Source organism: Typopeltis vanoorti, chromosome 7 (genome assembly GCF_054136105.1).
Source record: "Typopeltis vanoorti isolate ZY-2024b chromosome 7, IOZ_Tvanoo_1.0, whole genome shotgun sequence".
In the NCBI taxonomy this organism is placed as follows: domain Eukaryota; kingdom Metazoa; phylum Arthropoda; class Arachnida; order Uropygi; family Thelyphonidae; genus Typopeltis; species Typopeltis vanoorti.
Window position 1 is genome coordinate 123056662 of NC_143555.1, and position 22339 is coordinate 123079000.

Below are 22339 nucleotides of genomic sequence, written 5' to 3' on the forward strand. Positions count from 1 at the left end.
AGATTGGTCAACTGGATTCAGGATTGGCTGTCTGATAGGTATCAGAGAGTTGTGTATGGTGGAGCAGTTTCCAGGAGGCAGAGGGTTACAAGTGGGGTCCCACAGGGCTCAGTACTAGGACCTATATTGTTTAACCTTTATATCAATGACATAGCCAGTGGATTGCAGGGGGATATTCAGTTGTTTGCAGATGATGCGAAGCTGGGAAGGATTATTAGTAATAGTGCAGATGTGGTAGCCCTGCAAGAGGATTTAAATAAGCTAGATTGATGGGCAAATGAATGGGGGTGTCAGTTTAATGCAGCAAAATGTAAGGTCTTGAGGTTTGGGAAACATCGATGGGATGCTGCATACTCTATGGGAGGAGTTATACTGGAGGAAGTAGGGGAGACAAGAGATCTGGGGTTGATGATTGATAGAAACCTGAAGTTTAGGGGACATATTGCAAAGGTGGTGAAGGTAACACAGAGGATTGCTGCTATTATGAGAAGGACACTGACCTGCAGAGATAAGAGGGTTATCATTCCGTTGTATAAGTCTCTGATCAGACCACACTTGGACTATTGTTCTCAGATTTGGTCCCCAGGATTTGAAGGGGATAAATTAACTGTGGAAAGGATACAAAGACGGATGACAAAGATGGTTTCAGGACTGCACAAGGATAGTTATGAGGATCGGCTGAGAGAATGTGGACTGCAGAGTTTGGTGGATAGAAGAAGGAGAGGTGATATGATTGAGACTTTTAAACTGTTGAGAGGTGGTTACAGGGTTGACACTGGGGAGTTCTTTCGCTTGGTTGATCAGCGGGAAGGAGTGATGACAAGAGGCCATCCCTGGAAGTTACGAAAGGAAACTGTGAGCAAGAGGGTAAGGAGTGGTTTCTTTGTGTGGAGGGTGGTTGAGCCGTGGAATGCATTGCCTGATGGAGTGGTGGGAGCGAGAACGGTCAGTGAGTTTAAAGAGTGGTATGATAGACTTTGTGTTTCTCAGGGGGGACCTCCCCTCAGTGAGTCTTGACAGACTTTATGTCTTAGGAAGGACCTCCCTCGATGAGTCTTTTGACTCCTTGGAGGCCTGAATAATAATAATAATAATAATAATAATAATAATAATAATAATAATAATAATTGGTAGGTCTGTTGGTGCAGGAGCCATCTTCACAAAAAACTATGCTAACACTGCTTTGTCTTTAGAAAGTATTTTACCTTGGGTATAATAAATGTTAAAGATACCAAGCTATTTTAAACCTGGTTTTACTCCATTTCCCAAGTAAGCAAACAGACAAGTAAGTCAAGTTTGCGCCTGCAAGTATTGCAAGTCTAATTGATCCCACACGTAGTGCAAGGTAAAAGGTGGTAAAAGGTGGATAAGCTCTGATCACTATTCTTAATATTTACCCTTAATGCAAAGCACATATCCTGGAGGAGATGTATGATGGTATGTATTAAAGGCAAGGGGCCACTACCCAGACCGGTTTCGACCTTGATTGAGGTCTTATCAGTGGGAGCCAGGCTAGAAATACTGAGATTTTAGTAATACAGAGCTTATAAGTATTTTACCAGAACCAGACTGCTTTGTCTTTCTTGTTTCCACTAGCCGATTTGTAGAGAACAAGGATTGAACATAGGTAAGGGTGAATGTCTAAATTGGTGTCCCAAACCCAAGCTTCTGGACTGTTTCTAATCTTTGCTGGCTTTCAAGAATTACACTACTGAGGATATGGTCTTGCCATACAGATCCCAATAATGATTAACTGTGCATTGAGTAGTGATGTTCCATGTCTGGTAACTGAATGTAAATATGGTTTGACTAGAAGATGATGAGACTAGATTTCCAGATTAATTAGGCTTATGAAATTTAAGGTATCTTCTGCTTCTCTTCTTCCTATCATGAACTTTAGGCCAAATGGTCTGTTCCAGTCTCATGCCATGACTTTCTTGGTCTTCCAATTCTTCTTTTCCATTTATTTTATATCCATATAGTATTTTTGGCAGTCTACTATTGTCTATTTGATTTAGATGTTCTAATCATTTTTGTTTATATTTACTAATATAGTAGTACTTAATCGGTTTTATATTCAGGGATTGGTCCTACATAGTAGATCTAGCTGTTTTTGAGAAATATCATTTCTCAAAAATAAATAAATAAATAAAATAATAATAATAATAATATTCATGCTCTTTTTCAGTATGTAAATGTAGAAACCAAGATACTGAAAATCTATTTCCATAGTAGTTTAGCTTAATGTTTTTCTTTATAAAATTTTAGGACTAGTTATATTGCTGTTGATATTAATCCAATTAATGTTGCATTTTTACAAATTTTCTAGTTAATTTTGAATAGCTTGAATGCTGGAAGTCAATTAGCACATCTGCAAAGCAGAGCCTGTCAAATCTCGAAAATTATTCCATACTCATTTCTTGGTGGTCTGAAAACAAATAGTAGATATGGTACCAGTCTCCCTGATGAACTCCAGTGGCAACAAATAGGAAACCATCATCTCTCTGTTAGCCATTACTCTTGCATGGTAATTCAGGTATGGTTCTGCTATTGCTTTATTTGCAATTATGCCATAACAGAATTTTGAACATCCTTTATTGATTGAATCAATGATTCTGGAGAACTTCATGAAGTTTAAAAGAAGTAGATGAGTCTATGACTCCATGGGGGAGGGGGTCTTAGGGTAATAATAATAACAATTACTGTTATTTCTCCTTTCATTTAGTGTTAAATGATGATCAGCATTCATTTTACACAAATTATGAACTCTAAAACCGTGTTATAAATAATTATTTTAATTTCTTGACATTTAGACCTTCATGTTAAGGTCAAAATCTGGAGTATATACATACAGAGACAAGCTAAATTACATTTCACATAATATGCTGAAGAGACAATGATCTGATCAACGGTTATTCTACTGGCCTGACCTCTAGTGAAAATAAAATAAAATTAAAATAAATAAATGACCCACTTAACCTTTCTCCCTAAGAGTTAATTATAAATAGGACCATAGATAATCCAGGATCCTAAATCTAATATAACAATTGTCATGTTAAATTAGGACATCTTTTTTTACTGTAACAAAACTATCTATATGAAAGAATGTTTCTCTGATGTTGTCTTAAATAGGATATAGCTTTGATGTAGTTAATTTATTTTATTTCATTTATTTATTGTAATTTTATTTTATTTTCACTAGAGGTCAGGCCAGTAGAATAACCATTGATCAAATCATTGTCTCTTCAGCATACTATGTGAAATGTACCATATTTTTCTGTGTATAAGACAAACCCTACTTTTTCGAACCCAAAATTAAGAAATCAATTTATAAGGGTATTTCATCCTGATCAGGGTGGAATCATGAGGAACTTAAGTGTAAATTGAGGAAATAAATAAACTTGATGTCAATAAAGCAATAGGATTTGATGACATATCACCACGCATCTTAAGGGAATGTTTCAGGGAATTGGCAGTAGCATTGGCATTCCTGTTTAATAAGACTCTTACAACAGCACAAGTTCCAAGGGAGTGGAAGGAGAGCAAAATTGTTCCACTGAATAAAGGTGGTGATAAGGCTGTAGCTTCAAATTATAGGCCAGTCTGCATATTTGGAGTTGTGAAGGTCCTGGAGAGATTGGTGATAAGTAGGATACAGAAATGGGTTGATAACAGCAGTATTCTCTGTGGTTATCAGCATGGGTTTATTAAGGGGGAGATCATGTTTCACTAAATTACTAATGTACTATAACAGGGTGACAAATACCTTGGACAGGGGAGATGCATACACAGAATCTAGATCCATTGCAGTCCCCATTGCTACACACAAAAGCATATTATTCTATGCCTTAAATGCATTCACTGTTTCAGCATTCTTTAGATATTTACATAATTAATGCTACTCAACTACTCTTCATTCCCTTCATGCCCTCTTTAGAGCTTTCAGAGATAGCCTCTTGTTCTACCTCTGCCTCTCTCCATTCTATGAAAAAAATCTACATTTAATTGGTAATAACTCCTTGAGACATAAATTAGTAATCATATCATCCCTCCTATTCATGAAGCCCATTAGGTATTCTCTCATTCTGTTTCCTAACCAACATTCTAGAGACTAGGCACCACCATAGTCACTCTTATTTGGATCCTGTAATACATCCTTATTCCACTGAAAACAAGATGACCAGATCAAGGCCTTATACAATGGAATCATAACCTCTTTACTTCTGTATACTTCTATATGTCAAAGTCTTCATTGCCATAATCTGTTGTGAATGTCCTCAATTTTAGTGATGCAACTCCTAAGCTTTAGCTCCTACCCAGATCCCCACACATCAGCTCCTTAGGATTTTCCCTCCAACAGTATGCTCTGCATCCTTGCCTACCAAATTTCAATACTTGACAATGCTGAACTGGTACATCTGCTCAGTTTATTCTGATCCTCCTTAAGGCCATCTCTCTTTTCTTCCTAATTCTAACTTTGCATCATTTACTCACAGCTCCATGTTTCCAGTTAAATCTGTACTGTACGCCCACAGATGCGAGACCCTTCGACACTTCTGCACATGCCAAAAGAAGGAGAATCCATTCCGATATTAGGGTAATCAATGCATTTCGTGGGATGATTGTTTATTATTATACGTCAGAAAATTAGCTTCTCTTTTATGAAAATTCTAGTTCTTAAAGTGGCAACCATTTTGCTTGTATAACAGTTGGAAAATTTATGTATAAAGCAAGTGATTTCGCGTGTTGGTGACCAACTCGTACATCCATTACTTCTTTCTCCCCTTCAACATGAAGGGACTATTCTTGGCACAAAGCCAAGGTTGGCTCTACAAAGTGTGGACGTACAGTATATCATTAACATATCAGTTAAACAGTAACAGCTCCAAAACAGATCATTGCAGCACACCACTAGTGACTTTTCTCTTATGGGATATGTTATGTGGGTTGTCAGGAGGGCTGTAGCAAGATAAGTAAATTTTATATTTAAAATTGTGTCGATATTGTGTAAATTGTAGATCAAGTATTACTGGGGGATATTTGAGTGTGGAACACAATGTTCAGATAAATTTCTTAGGCAATATTATCATAAATTCATTGTTTTTGTTAGTACACTGATACAACATGGTGGTGAAAAGCAAATCATTGCATAAGTCCGTGAAGAAGACAAATAAAGCAGTGGATTTCTCAAAAATGGTATGGTGTCATGGATATTATTATTATTATTATTATTCAGGCCTTCATGGAGTCAAAAGACATCATGGGAGGTCCTTCCTAGAAAACAGAAAGTCTATCATACCACTCCTTGAACTCATTGACCATTCGTACTCTCACCACTCTATCAGGCAATGCATTCCACTGTTCAAGCACTCTCCATGCAAAGAAACCACCATCTTGCTCACAGCTTCCTTTCCCTAACTTTCAGAGATGGCTCTTGTCATCACTCCTTCCCCCTGTTCACTAAGTGAAAGAACTTTCCAATGTCAACTCTGTAACTACCTCTCAACAGTTTAAAAGTCTCAATCATATCACCTCTACTTCTTCTACCTACCAAACTCTGCAGTCCACATTCTCTCATCTAAACCCATGTGCTGCAACTTAAATATCAGCTTATCATGTGGCACCCTGTCAAATGTCTTTGCAAAATCCAAAAAAAAAATGGCAGTATATGCCTTTCCCTCATCAACCGCTCTTGTCACGTTATTATAAAAGGCAATCATATTACTAAAGCAAGAGCGCCCCTTAACAAATCCATGTTGATTCTCACAGATAACAATACCCTCATCTGCCCAATGCTGTATATGTTCCCTCACTAATTTCTCCAAGATCTTAACAACTACTGATGAAACACAAACTGGTCTATAATTTGACACTTCCAGTCTGCTACTGTCCTTATTCAATAACACTATCTTACCTTCCTTCCATTCCTAAGGAATGGAAGGAAGCAAGACTTTCATTGAAAAGCCAGGTTATATTTCCTGTGGCAAGACTTTCATTAAAAAGCCAGGTCATAGGAGCTGTCAGTTCTTTAGCACATTCTCTCAAAAGCTGTAGTGAAATTCCATCCAGTCCCACAGCTTTATTGACATCCAGAGCACCCAGTATTTGAAACACACTCTCCTCTTGCACTTCTAAACTTAGAACCTTACCCTATCCCTCTAGTATTAAAACCTACTTCCCCAGGATGAAATACTCCAATAAAGCGTTCTTTGAATAACTTCACTGTCTCCTCTGCATCAGTCACTCTATTCCCATTTTTATCCAACAATGTCATTCTTCCACAATCATTTCTCCTCCGACTGGCCACATAACTGAAAAATTCCCTAGGATTTTCTTTGGATCTAAGGTTATGTGACCAGATGTACAGTATTATGCTGTAGTGTACAGCATTTACTGGTCCTGTACAGCAAAACGTACAGCATTTGAAATATTTTATTCACCTTAACAGAAAGAGTAAACTATGAACATACATTAGTTGTTTATTCTGAGGAACTTTTTCATGTAAAATTATTTTTTGATTATATGCCAAACTTTTAAAGTTCGACAAAATTATCATCGTCAATCAATGTAATCTAAATTTATGTAATACCAACATTTTGTCTTTTGTTTTTACTACTATAATTTATATAGTGTATGTTTAATGCATGTAATTTGTATTCTGTTTTGTAAAACTATTACCTATTTTTACTGTGCAATTCACAACCATCTGTAACAAATTGTAACTGGGATAATGCCCGTTATAAACATTATTATTCAATTATACAATATTATTTATATTAATATTATTTATATTATAATATTACAATATACAATAATATTATACAATTTGAAGTTTTTGGCTCTTCATATATTTAGTAAACATTATTATTATTATTATTATCATAAAATAAAGTGTAGATATGATGTCTGTTGCTTTTAAATTTCATTCATAAAATAAACAATTCGCATGACAGCAAAAGCTGTATTTTCCCTTTTTTTAATAATAAAGGTAATTTAAGTTATTGTCAGTTTGAGGTCTTTCAGTACTTTATTCATGTCGATACAAAATCGATTGTGGAGCAAAGGAAACCACGAAACGATATATTGACCATGGTTATAGTAATGGTAATTTAAAGAATGATATTTTGTCGTATGTTTCAAAATCAAAGTTTTACCTGTAGACATAGTATTATAATTGTTGTTTTTGATATCATAGATCCCAGATATTCGTAGAAATTATAAAAAAAAAATATAGCAAAGTATATGTTTAAAAATTGGAAAGTTTATAATTACTTTAAAATATTTTAATATTTTTTAATAATCAGGTTTAAACCATGTCAGTAAAAGTAAACGAAGGGATTGCAAACTGACAGATAATTTGAAAAAAAAGAGTATCTATTTATTAAGGAGTATGAACAGGAGGGCTATGTTTCATGTACAATCTGTTTGGGAAAATTTTCTGTGACCTCTGGAGGAAAGCGCAATATCACAAGGCATTTAGCTTCTGATAACCATAACAAAGCACTACAGGCAGCTTCTTCATCTGTAAAGATGACCAATTTTCTCCGTCAAACTGAATTTGGGATGAAAGAAAGAGAATTAGCAATTGCAGAGGCTGTGTTTTCTTTCCATACCATATATCACAATCAAACTTTTAGATCCATGGGCTGTACATCCAAATTGATCCGCAAATTATTCGACAGCAAATTCACATGTGCAAGGACAAAAGCAGAAGCTATCATCAAGAATGTATTAGCACCACATGCATTGAAAGAGCTTGGTAAGGAATTACAAAATATAAGCTTTATATCTGTGTTTTCTGATACATCAAACCATAAAGATGTAAAACTTTTTCCTACTATCATTCGTTATTTTGATTCAAAAAGTGGTGTGAAGAATAAGATTATTGATTTCGTGTCCCTACCTGAGGAAACTGCAGAGCTTATCAGCAATTCTATCTTAACTGTTCTTGAAAAAAAACAATTTATCTAAGAAGGTTGTGCATATTGTGCTGATAATGCAAATACCAATTTTGGTGGTGTAGCTAGAAAGGGTATTAACAATGTCTTCGCTATACTGAACAAAAGTTTAAAGCAAAATTTTACTGGAGTAGGTTGTGCAGCTCATATAGTTCACAATGCCATTCAAACTGCTGCTGATCTTTTACCACTAGACATAGAGTCTATTGTAACAAAAATTTATAGCCCATTTTTACATTTACACTGTCAGAGTAGAATCTTTGAAAGAACGCTGTGAAAAAGCAGAAGTTGAATATCACAAAATACTAGGCTACAGTATAACCTAGATGGCTAGCTTTAATACCTGTGATTGAGAGGATTCTGAAATTATATAGTCCATTGAAGTCATATTTCTTATTCCTTGATAAGTGTCCAAGAATAATTGAACTCTTTTTCAATGATAATACCTCTCAGTTATGGTTAACATTTCTTCATAGTCAGGCATCAATATTTGAGGCAATAGTCAGAAACACTAAAGGAAATGATTATACAATAACGGAAGTTTCAGAGGAACTTGATATGCTAAATGCAAAATACAGAGAATGTCTCGAATCAAACTACGTTCCTATTGGCATAAGAAGAGATTTAAGAATTTTAGAAAATGAGGGAAGCATAAAAAAAAATTTGTTTATTTCTCATGTTAAAACTTTTTACAGTAACTGTTTGGAATATTTGGATATGTGGTCATCCCAGTTCCTGGAAATTAAGACATTTAAATGGGTGAACCTTAAAAGTAGGATATCATGGCATTTTGAGGCATCGTTGGAGTATATAGATTCTAATTTTGGAAAAAATCATGGAATATATGAAAATAACCTTTTTTGCTGAGGTTTCTTGTTTAAAGAAGTATATAATTGATTCAAAAATTGAAGAATGGAAGGATAAAAAAACTCCTACAGGAGATAGATGGGTGGAGATATTTGCATTTTTTGAGAAACAAAAAGTGCCTTATGGTAATATAAAAAAAAACAGTGGAATTTGCCCTTTGCTTACCTGGACAAATGCTGTTAAAGAAAGGGTATTTTCAGTTGTGAATAAATTATGGACTGCAGAGAAAACACAATTAAAACTTGAGACAATTAAGGCCATTCTTATTGTGAAATATAATATGGTTGATTCATGTGAAGATTTTATGAGTGAAATATCAGCGGATGATGAATTATTGAAAAGAATTCATTCTTCCGAAAAATATGTTTAAATTGTTCATTTGGAGAGTTTTAATAGATATTCATTGTATAAGATAAATAAGTTTTGTGTGATATTTACTTTTGCATATATTATTAAGAATTTAAATAAAAGTTGCTTTTAATAAATATCTATTCATTGTATAAATAAAATAAAGTTTTTTTGTGATATTTACTTTGCATCCATTATTGAAAATTTAAATAAAAATTTCTTGATAGTTTAGCAGTAACAATATTATTAATTAGTAATAATAACAAGAATAAAAGCAGAATATTTTATTGAAAAGGTATGATTATGTTTCTGTTGGGATAAGAAGAAATACAGCAAATTTAGAATATATGTCTGGAGGGAAGGCAAACCTGCAAAGCAGGAAACAAAAGTTATGCAACCAGTGGAACATCCAGCAATGGTCCTTGTAAGGAACCATCATTTCAACATCATTTTTTCAAAACGATGTTGAAAAACATAGTGAAATTAATGATAAAGTGGGCAATAATGATATAAAAAAAAACAGAGTGCAATTAATGGTAAAGTGGTGAGAGAGGTTGACAGCTAACAAGGGTGTGTGACTAGCAAAAGAACAACAAGAGTGAATGACAGCAAAAAAATGACATAAGGTTTGAAAGCTGAGATGGTGAAAATGAGGCAAAATACGAGGCAAATGTGGACTGAAATGAAGAGAATTGAAGATATGTATGGAAGAGTGAAGAAGATGAAAACAAATTATGTCATTATGAAAGAGGTAACGAAAGACCTGCAAGTGGCAATGTATGAGAATTTGATGATTAGAGGTGTGATAAGCAAGAAGATGAACAAGGTTTGTTTTCCTGGAGGTAAAACGAATAGAATGATTGAGACACTGGATATGGGGAGTAAGCATGAAAAAGAGTTGGCAGTGGTAATAGGGACAAATGACTTGACTGAGAACAAGGAAAATGTAAGTTTGGATATCAGGGTGTTGTTGAGAAGAATGTGATAGCAAAGGTAGTCAGTGTGTGTGTGTGTGTTGCTCAGGTGTGACAGTGATGAGATGAGGTGGAGAGCAAGATTGTGAATGATATGTTAGCAGAAATGTATGAAGAGAAAGGAGTGCAACTTGTTAATATGTGGAATGAGTTTGAAGGACGAATTGACCTGTACAAGAGTGATGGACAGCATTTGAATGTCTTTGGTAAGAGTCATTTGGAGAGACTGCTGCTGGAAGGTAGAGAAATGAGTGCAGAGAATGAAACTGAGCAACTAAGAAATGATGTGAAAGAGTGGAAGAGTAAAAAAGGAGAGATTGAAGTGGTGCTTATGAATGAAGAAGTGGATAACACGAGTGTAGAGAATGACAGAACAAATGTGGAAGACAAACAGGGGAAATGGGGAGACTCAAGGGGAGAAAGGGGAACATGATGCGCCAAGAGGATGTGAATGCATGCATAGCCAAAAAGGGAAGGGGGAATACCTGGGATGTAGGGGGGAAGACAGTTGGATTTGAAGAAGGTTCTGGGATGAGTAAGGAGAAAAAGAAATGGCTCAAAGAAAGTATGGAGAAGTCACATCTAATAAGTGGTATCAGTCAAACTTGTTATAGATCCAGTAATGAGCTCTTATGTTTGTATACAAATGCTAGAAGTTACTCTTAAGAAACAAGGCAAATTAAATGATTGTATTAATTGAGTTTGATCACCCAAGAATTGTTGAAATAAGTGAGACATGGTTGGATGAGGATGACATCCTGACAAGAATGGAAAGGTAGGATGTGTTTCTTGAAGACAGAAGGGGTAAAAAGGGAGGTGGAGTGCTATTGATGATAGAAAAAGAGTTATGTCCATACCAGGTAGAGATGAAAGTGGGAAACAGTAGTAGTTTCCCACTTTCTTGCTGGGGATACACTGTTGGAGGTGGAGGAAATAAGAGATACTGGAGTGATGGTGGATAAGGATCTAAGATTTAGAGAACATATTGCCAAAATTGTGAGGACAACACAACAAATTCTGGGAATGATGTAGAGGACACTGACTTGTAGAGGTAAGGAGATTCTGGTTCCATTGTATAAGGCTTTGATTAGGTCACATATAGATTACTGTAAACAGATTTGGTCACCTGGTTTTCAAAAGAATGAAGAGATGTTGGAGAAGGTCCAGAGATGACTAGCTAAAATAGTGGTTTTAAGGCAGTATGGCGTGAGATAGAAGTGAACAGAATGAAATACTTTGGTGGATGTTGCTATAGACCTGGTAATGTGGAGGGTAGTGACCAAGAAAGATATAAGAAAATTAGGCAAGCAAATGAAAAGGGGTGATTATATTTACAACAATATAGATTGCGATGGCCGGCCTGGTTGCCAAGTGGTTAGTGTATTCGCTCTCCAGCCAAGAGGCTGTCGGTTCAAATCCCAACTAGACATAGATGTTTGTGATTGTATTTCACCTTCATACAATCATTCATACAAGTGAATAAACACTTCCCCAAGATGGACTTGGTCACCATGGGGTTAGTAGATCCAACCCTCCTGCAATGGGAGGGGCCTTCACCATGTAGTGAGCAGAAAACAGGTTGAATATTTTAAAAGCAATGTCTAAATGTATTCCAAAGATCAGAAGATTAAATAAGGTAGGTGTGAAATGGATGAATGATGAGATTAAGCATGGAATACAGAGAAAAAAGGCATAAGAGGAGTGGTAATAATCATTTCCATGAGGAACAAAGAACAAACAAGGAGGGAGACTCGGTTGATAAGGTTAACAAAAGTTCAGTATGAGCAGCAGTTAGCAAATGAAACCAAAAAAAAAAAAATCCTAGGGAGTTCTTACAATATGTAGTCAGGAAAAAAAGAATGGTTATGATAAATATCTTACCTGCAGGCAGTTGAGATATTTAATGAACAGTTCATAAAGGTCTTTCATCCTTGTGAATGTGGCCACATAGAGAGTTTGAGAACAATGAATGATGAGGAGGAGAGATTGACTGTAAGGGAGGAAGAGGTATATGAGGAATTAAGCAAACTTGATATTAATAAGACTGTGGAACTTGATGATATACCACTGTGCATTTTGAAGAAATGTGCCAGGGAGTTGACATCTGTCTTGACATATTTGTTTAATGTGAGTCTTGCATTGGGTCAAGTTCCAAAGGAGTGGAAGGAACACAAGATTGTGCTGCTTCATAAGGGAACTCAATCATCAAATTATAAGCCTATCTGTGTAACAGTTGTTGTGGTTCAAGTGTTGGAGAAGCTGGATAAAATCAGGATCCAGAATTCAGTTGACAATTCTAGATCCTGGCGAGATGCTGATTCTCACCAGCCTCTCCAACACTTGAACCACAATAACTGACACACATATAGGCTTATAATTTGATGCTTAACTTCTGATATTATGGTATTATCTCTGGTAGTATATTATGGTATTAATTTTGATGGACAGCACAGATTTGCTAAAGGTAGGTCATGTTTTAGTAATCTACTTACTTATTACAATAAGCTGATAGCAGCAGCAGCAGCAGCATTGGATGTGGGAGATGGATACACAGTATACTTAGACTTTGCAAAGGCTCTTGATAGATTATCACATAAGTTGATAGTCAAACTAGAGCAGACGGTATTGGATATTAGACTAGTGCATTGGATTGGAGATTGGCTGTCTGATAGGTATCAACAAGTTGCGTATGGAGAGCAATATCCCTAAAGAGGAAAGTTACTAATGGTGTGCCTCAGGTGTCTGTGTTAGGGCTATTGCTGTTTAACTTATATATTAATAATATTGGAGAAGATTTGAATATATAGCTGTTTGCAGATGATGCATAGTTGAGATGAGCTATGAGGAGTAGAGCAGATGTTCTGGCCTTACAAGAAAACCTTGAATAGACTGGTGAATGGGCATGGGAGTGGGAATACAAGGCAAAATGCAAGGTTTTAAAATTTGGAAAACAAAGATGGGATGTAGAATTTACTCTTGCTGGGGATACACTGTTGGAGGTGGAGGAAATAAGAGATACTGGAGTGATGGTGGATAAGGATCTAAGATTTAGAGAACATATTGCCAAAATTGTGAGGACAACACAACAAATTCTGGGAATGATGTAGAGGACACTGACTTGTAGAGGTAAGGAGATTCTGGTTCCATTGTATAAGGCTTTGATTAGGTCACATATAGATTACTGTAAACAGATTTGGTCACCTGGTTTTCAAAAGAATGAAGAGATGTTGGAGAAGGTCCAGAGATGACTAGCTAAAATAGTTTCTAATCTCTGGAATGATGAATATGAAGAAAGATTGAGACAATGAAATTTGCAGAGTTTAGTGGATAGGAGGAAGAGGGGGTGATATGATAGAGATGCACAAGTTGGTAAGGGGTTGGTAAGGTTGCTATAGGATTAACGTTGAAGATATTTTTCATAAAATGGTGGGAGAACAAGAGGTCATACCTGTATAGAGAGGGCATGAGCAAGGGAGTGAGAAGCAGGTTTTTACATAAAGAGCTGTGGATGATTGTAATGCACTGCCTGAGAGTATGGTGTTTTCAGAGAATTTGAATGTGTTTAAAGCAAGGTATGATGAGCTATGTGTATGACCTCCTGGATGAGTATTTGATTCTATTGGGTCTTATTATAATAATAATGATGATAATAATACATTATATTATTTTTGTAATCTTTATCAACCTTATAGTTGGTGGGATAGCAATATGCTACTTAACCTGGGAATAGTGATTATGGAATGAGGTGGTTTCCTGTTGCCTTCCCTGCCCTACAGTAAGTATTTTATGACTCTAGATGTGTGTGTGTGTGTGTGTGTGTGTGTGTGTGTGTGTGTGTGTGTGTGTGTGTGTGTGTGTGTGTGTGTGTGTGTGTGTGTGTGTGTGTGTGTGTGTGTGTGTGTGTGTTCATGGGTGGGGCCGGTTTGCCTGTTTTGTGGGGTGAAAAACCCAAGTTTCCAAAAAGAAAAAAAAAAATCCTCCACCTCCATGTGAGACTGGCTAACTCACCTTTAGTCAAAAAAGGCTTGATAAAGGTTCCTCACATTAGGGACAGGAATCAAACCCAGGTCTTTCCAACCAAACGGCTTCATCTATATTGACTGAACTATGGAGGCTCCAATAATAAAATATAAATCTGAAAGTAATTTAAAATTTTTATTATTATATGGGCACATCCATGGAGTCCAAAGACTCATCACGGGAAACCCAATCTATCCACACAATTTATCACACCTCTCCTTGAACCCATTAACAGACATAGCACTCACAACTGACTCTGGCAACCCATTCCACTCATTCACCACTCTGCAAGCAAAAAATCTAGTCCTCACACCCCTACTAACCACACCTTTAATTGAACTTCCATGGATGACCCCCTTGTTCTGGTCCCTCTAGCCAAGTGCTGAAACATTTCCCCTGCATCTATCCTATAAAATCCTTTAAGCAACTTAAATATTTCTATCATATCCCCTCTTTTTCTCCTATCAACCAACTTCTGCAATCCACACACCTTCAATCTATCCTTATAGAGAACATTTCATAGGCCACTCACCATCTTGGTCACTCGCCTCTGAATCCTCTCCATTGCTTCATCCCCAAGAAACCCAGGAGACCAGACTTGAGCACAGTAATCCAGATGTGGGTGTATCAAGGCCTTATAAAGAGGAATTACAATTTCTATATCTTTACTGGTTAATGTGTTCTTCAATAGCCAAGTAATCTTATGGGCTACATTAGCAACCTAACTCTCTGTCTACCACCACCACCCCTAAATCTCTAGCTTCATCTATTTCCTGGAGTAAAGTGACATCAAGATGATACACGACTTGAAATTTATTTTACGCTAAAGATACCAAGAAATTTTATACTTGGTTTTAATCCTTTTCCCAAGTAAGCAAAACAAAGTTTTGTGCATGAAATATATTCAAGTCTGAGCTACTTGTATATAGAGGCTAATGACTTCATACCACTTGCCTTAGTATGTATCCCATAATGCAAAGCACATCCCTTTCAGGCGTGTATAATGCAATGCATAATGGAAAGGGCCACTACCCAGACTGGTTTCGACCTTTATTGAGGTTACTTCAGTGGAAGCCAGACCTGGGAGAGATACCAAGGTAGAAGTAATGCAGAAATCATATATATCTCATATACAAGTAGACAAAATGTGCTTGACTTTCTTAATAAAAATCTCTGGATGAGAAAAAGATGTTGAAAAGTTTTTTACCTTGGTGTAATATACGTTAAAGATACCTAGAATTTTTTTTTGTTTTATACTTGGTTTTGATCCTTTTCCCAAGTAAGCAAAACAAATTTTTGCGCGTGACATATATTCACGTCTGAGCTACTTGTATATAGAGGCTAATGACTTCATACCACTTGCCTTAATATGTATCCCATAATGCAAAGCACCCCACCTTTCAGGCATGTATAATGCAATGCCAGACATGAATATATTTCATCATGAATTCAGACATCAATACATTCACGCACAAAACTCTGTTTTGCTTACTTGGAAAAAGGATTAAAACCAAGTATAAAATTTCTTGGTATCTTTAATGTATATTATACCCAAGGTAAAAAACTTTTCAAAATTTTTTTTGAAATCTATTTATCCCAGAATGCATAACTTTAAATTTCTCAACATTAAACTGATGCCCATTAACTTTTGCCCATACTGTCAGCTTATTTAAATCGTCCTGCAAGCTCTCCACTTCACTTTGATTAACTATTACTCTACCTAATTTTGCATCATCAGAAAACGACTGAATACTTTCTTTCAGGTTATTTCCTATTTCATTTATATATAAATTAAACAACAATGGTCCCAGCACTGACCTTTGCAGTGCTCTACTAGTCCATATACTCGTTTTTGATATCTGTCCAGCAGGCCACCCTCTTATCCACTTAACCAGTGTCATATCCATCCTATTTGTTTTATGTGGTATTCAGTGAAATGCTTTTGCAAAGTCCAGCAAAAATCATCATGTAGCCATTTCCTTTATCCAACTCAGCTTTTACTCTATTATAAAAAGTTAGTAAATTACTAAGGCATGACTGATCAAAGACTTCACAAAGCCATGTTAACCCTCATACTGTATCTTCTTGGATTTTCTTTTATACCAATTTTTCTAGTACTTTTATCACCACACCTGAGATACTGATTGGTCTATAATTTTACTGTAGTCTTAGAACGTCTCTAATGCAAAGAAATAATTTTGCCCTCTTTTCACTCCCTTGGAACTCTACCAGAGCTGAGACTTAAATTAAACAGCTTAGTCAAAGGCATTGCCAGTTCTCTTTCACATTCTCGCAAAACCCTAGCTGATATCCCATCTAATCCCACAGCTGCATTTACATTGAGATTCTGCAATATTGTAAGGACCTCCAATTCATCCACCTCTGTTCCCACATTAGTGTCTGTCACATAGGTTAAAGCAGTAACCTCACTAGGATGATATATCCTTGCAAAGTGGACACTGAGTAACTCTAATATTTTATCCACCTCTGTCTCCTCATGACCATCATCACTCATTAAGGTTAATCTTCCATATTTATTCTTCCTCTTACTTGCCACATAATGAAAGAACTTGTTGGAAGATTTTTTTCCCACTTGGTTAAGACTATAATAAATTAAGTTTAATCCTTTATTCAAGTGTAAGCAAACAAAGTTTGTGCCTGAAGTATCTTCAGGACTGAGGCAACTCGTGGTAAAGGTGGACCAAGCTCTCATCACTCCTTGTCTTAGTATCTCCCATAATGCAAAGCACATCTCCTTGCAGATATGTATAATGTTATGCATTAAGGGAAGGGCCACTACCCAGACTGGTTTCGATCTTTATTGAGGTCTCATCAGTGGGAGCCAGTGGGCTCCCACTGATGAGATACAGACAGTTTTTGTCTATATCACAGTGATTAAGAAAAACTGTCTTTACCTAGGGAAAGGAAAATTTAATAGAAAGATAGATAAGTAGAGAAAGGTTAGTAGAAAGTAGTTAAATACTCTGTAGTCTAGTGGTTTATAACTAGAAAGAAGGAGTACTTAGGATGTTAGTTCTGTTCTTGAAGATGAAAAACAGAATCTTGTAATCTGAAATGTTTATTACTGATTTATCTTTGTTTTACACAAATGTAATATATAAAAAAAGCAAGTATACTAATTCTTCACATATCTGATAGATGATAGTGAATTTGGTGGCTTTTCATTTTACATTTGTATAGTGATCCTTAGTCTACCAACAATATGAATGTACAATAGGTTTACAACAAAATCCTTTCTTGAGTGGGAGCCACAGCAAAAGATAAATCTAAGACATTTTAGATAAGATTTCATTTTAAATTCAAGAATTAACATCTTAAGGACTACTTTCTAATGTAAAACACTGGATTACCAAGCTGAATATAGTTCAAGTAAACATCAAGAGCAATCCATAATCCAAAGAAACTTATTTGTAAACTCATGTGCCATTATTTGAACACTAATTGGTTATTAAAAAGTTTATATTAAAAAAGTATCAAGATGCTTTGATTTTTCTAGATAAACTGATAACAGCAATAGTAACTAAAATGAATCACCCGAGTGACTTAACTAAAGATTACTTAAATATTACTTAACTAAAGATTGCAAGCAATAACATCTACAACAAGGAAGAAACTTCACAACTAGCTTATATAGCTTTTATTAATTTAATATAGGATAATGAACCATCCTCAATGATCCATTAGCACGTATAAAGAAAAGTCAGATATTCTGCAATTCATTTTCGCCTCAGTCACAGAAGCTTCAAACTAACCTATTCTTCATCTACTTCTCCAAGCCATAAAAAAAGTCAGTTGATTTCATATGGTCTATTAGGATAGGAGAGCCACTATAGCTCAGATAGTTTTGCCAGGGCTCCTCGGTTGGAAAGACCTGGATTCGAATCCTGTCTGACCTGAACTTTTATTAGGGTGTTTCAATCAAAAGTGAGTTAGCCAGTCTCATACAGAGGAGGAGGGTTTTTCTCCTGGAAACTTTGGTTTTTCATCCCTTCATATCAAGCAAATTGATCTCATAAGCACATATATCAACAGACACAGGATACTATTGGACAAGGAAGGCAATGGGAACCCCCCCCCCTTGTTCTATAATAATTCCCTAGTAAAGTAGCATTACTACCCACCAACCATTGGATGGAGGGAAACCCCCCCCCCACACACACACACAGGACAGCCCTTCATAAAATCTGTATCATTGAAGTTAAATCATTTCTTGTGTGAAAATCAAGATTTCTTTTCAAATCTGATATATTTCTTAATGAAATGTGGATCACAAAGAAGTGCATAATTACCAAATGTAAAAGTATGCTGCAAATAAAATTCTGATGAAATATTATGAATTTGTTCTATGTAATATAGCATGCGAAAGTGTTTAAAATAGAACTCATGTGATTAAGAAATATTTAATAATGCTTGTTACCTGATGGAATGCCTGCATTTTCCAAACGAGGATAAAATTTATCAGGTAATCTGAAAGTCAAGTAATATGATGGTAAGTTTTCATTCCTTGAAATGAATCTGTTTCTTTGTGAAGAATATGGAGTGATGTTTGAAGGATCTAGATGTGGTATTACTCTTTTATAAAGTGTTGCATGAACAGGTATATGCGTTCTCTTCAGTGCTACTCTGGATGACAAATCTTGTGTAACATTACCATGCAAAACTCCAGAAAAAGAATGCTCTTGATTGCGTTCTGTGCCCATAAAAACAGCTTGTCTTTGTTGGTTTAAAAGATTAGCATAAGATGAACTAGATGCTTTTACTGGATGGTCCCTTGGATGTCTTCTTATGGCTGATGTATGTCTAATTCTGTGATGTCTTTCAAGATTACTGCCATCTGAAAAAAAAAAAAAATAAATAGTTGCTTGATTTCCTTTAAATATCTAAAATATTCAATAAAATATCAGCAAACTGAATAGCATGGTCAATATTAATTGTTATTGAATAATATATGCATGTAGTATACTTAACTAACAAGGTGTACTGCAGAGTCCACTTTGTCTCCTTTACCCTATCCATTATCATTGCTTTCATCATTTGAGTAATCAGAGGATAATATAGATGAAATATTTAGATTTGCTTTGTATCCAGGAATGAAGAAAAAATCACAAATTATCAGTTGCTTTGAAAAAGCAAGGTATGATAGGCACTGTAAATTAGATTACTGTGAGCTTCTCTATATCTTCAGACTATGGAAATATCTGGGCAATATATTCCCATAACAATGAAATGGCTTCTTGGAAAGTCATCACAACTTGCTCATACAGGTGAACGCATTCATAGGCTGCATTTGGAGTAATGTATTCATGCAGTTGTCTAAGGCCTTTCATTAACATAATACATCCATTTTGATCAGGGTATTCTGTAGGAATGTCAGTTTTATTGGTAGTACCTATTTGATCAACTGATCTGTGAAATAAGTTTTATAGTCCATGTCTCCATTCATACAGTTCAGTATTCTGATGGTCCAATAATCTTTCTCAACATTTCTTTCATATGTTTTTTCTTATTATCCTGTTCATGTTTAAATGTATCGAGATTAATTCTTTTGCATTATTTTGCATAGAAACATAAGTTGTTAAAAGAATTTTTATATCATATCCCCTTATTATCCTGTTTATGTTTAAATGTAGGTTAATATCGAGATTAATTCTTTTGCATTATTTTGCATATAAAAATTCTTTTAACAACTTATGTTTCTATCATATCCCCTCTTTTCAATTATAAAAACCAAATTTTTAACCCATAAAAAACCCTTCAGTACATCCTTGAAGAGAAACTGCCACAAACCTACTATCTTTTGCCACTTCCTCATCCCCAAGAAACCCAAGCAACTGAATCTGACCACAGCAATCCAGATGCAGTTGTATCCAAGCATTATATATAATTACTTCTTTTATCTTGAAGTTTCCTGAGAAAAACTGGGACTGGAATGAAAATAATTTATTAACTAAATATTTACATGCCAGCATTTCAGCAACAAGTTAGCATTATCAGAGTGCTTTAAAGACACTAGTGAAATGACATGGAGAATAATGAGTCATGTACATGAAGGCACAAATAGATTTTTATAGGGATTTTTTGCAATTACTGTCGATAGGTGATGCATCGATTTGTGTAGGATCATACCAACTCTATTGAATTTATCAGGGTTCTGTAGAACTTGAGCCTCCTTCATGAATGATCTATGCTTTGAAGTGAGATCTGTGTAGAAGATTGGTTTTTCTTTCATCTTATGAAGAATCCAAGAAAAGGCAGGTGACCAGCAGTGGTCGAAGTACAAAGCTCTGTACTTTGACCACTACTGTTTAATTTGTATATAAATGATTCAGGAAATAATTTGAAGAGAGATATTCAGTTGTTTGCTGATGATGCAAAGTTGGGTAGGGTAATAGTTAATCAAGGATGATTAACTATTATGTGCATCAGGATGATTTAAATAGGCTGACGGTATGGACAAAACAGAATGGAAAATTGTCAAGTTATGCATGTTGGGATACAAAGATTACAAGTTATGTACCACACCGAAGAAACTGTACCACAAAATGATGAAGCTAGGGATTTGGGGGTAGTAGTAGATAGTTGAAGTTTAGACAGTATATTGCTAAAGTAACCAGGGTAGCTCAGGATTACTTGGTTACTGAAGAACACAATAACAAGCAGAGATAAGGGAGTTATCATTCCTCTTTATAAAGCCTTCATAGGACCACATTTGGTCCTATGAAGGCTTTTTTTTTTTTTGTGCTCAGGTCTGGTCAACTGGGTATCTTGGGGATGAGGAGGTGGTGGAGAGGATCCAGAGGCAAGTAACAATGATGGTGAGTGGCCTGCAGAACAGATTGAGGGTCTGTGGATTGCAGAAGTTGGTTGATAGGCATAAAAAGGGGAGATATGATAGAAATATTTAAGTTATTAAGTAAAATATTTAAGTTACAGTCTTAACTTAAATTATAGTTAAGTTCCTAGATCCTACAGTTCCACGTTCCAAGATCCTACAGTCTTAACTGGCACCCTCTGTGCCAGTTAAGACTGTAGGATCTTGTCTTGTTTACAATCAGTCTGAGTTTGTCTTCCTACTAACATGCCTGCAGGCATGCATGCATGTGCTCCATATTATTTTTGGTGCCCATGAAGATGTCTTGGTAACCAAGGTATTGGCTTAGTAACCTAATTAGCTAAATAAATTTATTAGCTTCAAATACTGTTTTTTTTTTTTCAATAAACATCAACATGAGATTTTTCATATAGTAGAAAAAGGGGAAGGAACATGGACAAGGGCCATCCCTGAAAGATGAAAAAGGAGAGAGTAAGAATGAGAAGTGGCTATGACAATAAAATACATTACCGGATAGGCTGGTAAACATTCAGACAGGTTAAGGAATGGTAATACTTTTGTCTACAATTGCAATGAGTTTGTGATTGCATAAAGGTTCTGAATAATAGCAGTAAAACATTAAATTTTTTTAATAAAAAAAAAAACCCCACTAGTGCCAGTATTTTTTGTGCAACTATGTACTTTGCCATATGGAAAAGGTGGTTCTGGATATTTCAATATTTTGCTCCTATCCCAAAAGAATTTTAGAAATTCATATCATCTTAGATCCCTTTTATGGATAATATACTTTCAGCATAAAACAACTGCCAGGTTAAGGTTTTTTTTTAAAAAAATAATTTAGATTTTGCAAAAAATAAAGCAAGAATCAGAATAGCAAGAACCTTTATCAACGAATTATCATATACAAAACTGAACAGATTTAAAATCACTCACTTAAAATTAAGCTGGCTATATTTGGCCTCAAATGAACCTTGTCATTAATTTTAGTAAACTGCTTGACTCCTCATGCAAATTTAACTTGCTCCAAATAACATAGGCAACTTTTGTTTAGAGAAATTACCTTTTTGGATAAGTCCCTCTCTATGTGGAAGAACGCCTAAGTGATGAAATGTCATATTCCCCACATCATCCACTAATGGCAATTTTTGGGAAGGGGTTTCAGGAGGGAATGAAGACAACAAAACACGAACATCAATTCTGTTGGGATTTTTAATGTCTTGGTGCTGACGTCTAAACTGTTGGTTACTTCTTGCTTCCTGGATATTAGATAGTGAATGGAAGTTCTCTCTTGCCACTGGACTCCTTTTAAAGAAATAGAA

At 35.5% G+C, this 22339-nt stretch overlaps 1 protein-coding gene across 4 annotated transcripts in view; it reads right to left on the reverse strand.

The window, feature by feature from the left end:
- LOC150105013 (sushi, von Willebrand factor type A, EGF and pentraxin domain-containing protein 1-like) overlaps positions 1 to 22339 on the reverse strand; it is a 344216-nt gene that overhangs the window by 202113 nt on the left and 119764 nt on the right. For 3 of the 4 annotated variants that reach the window (XM_090396105.1, XM_090396104.1, XM_090396102.1), the window contains exons 3-4: positions 22081 to 22322; positions 18606 to 19022 (exon numbers count right to left, since the gene is read on the reverse strand). In XM_090396105.1, coding sequence (XP_090252231.1) covers positions 18606 to 19022; positions 22081 to 22322 — 659 coding nt within the window. The remainder of the gene's footprint in view (positions 1 to 18605; positions 19023 to 22080; positions 22323 to 22339) is intronic. The other variant, XM_090396106.1, reaches the window with a different exon arrangement.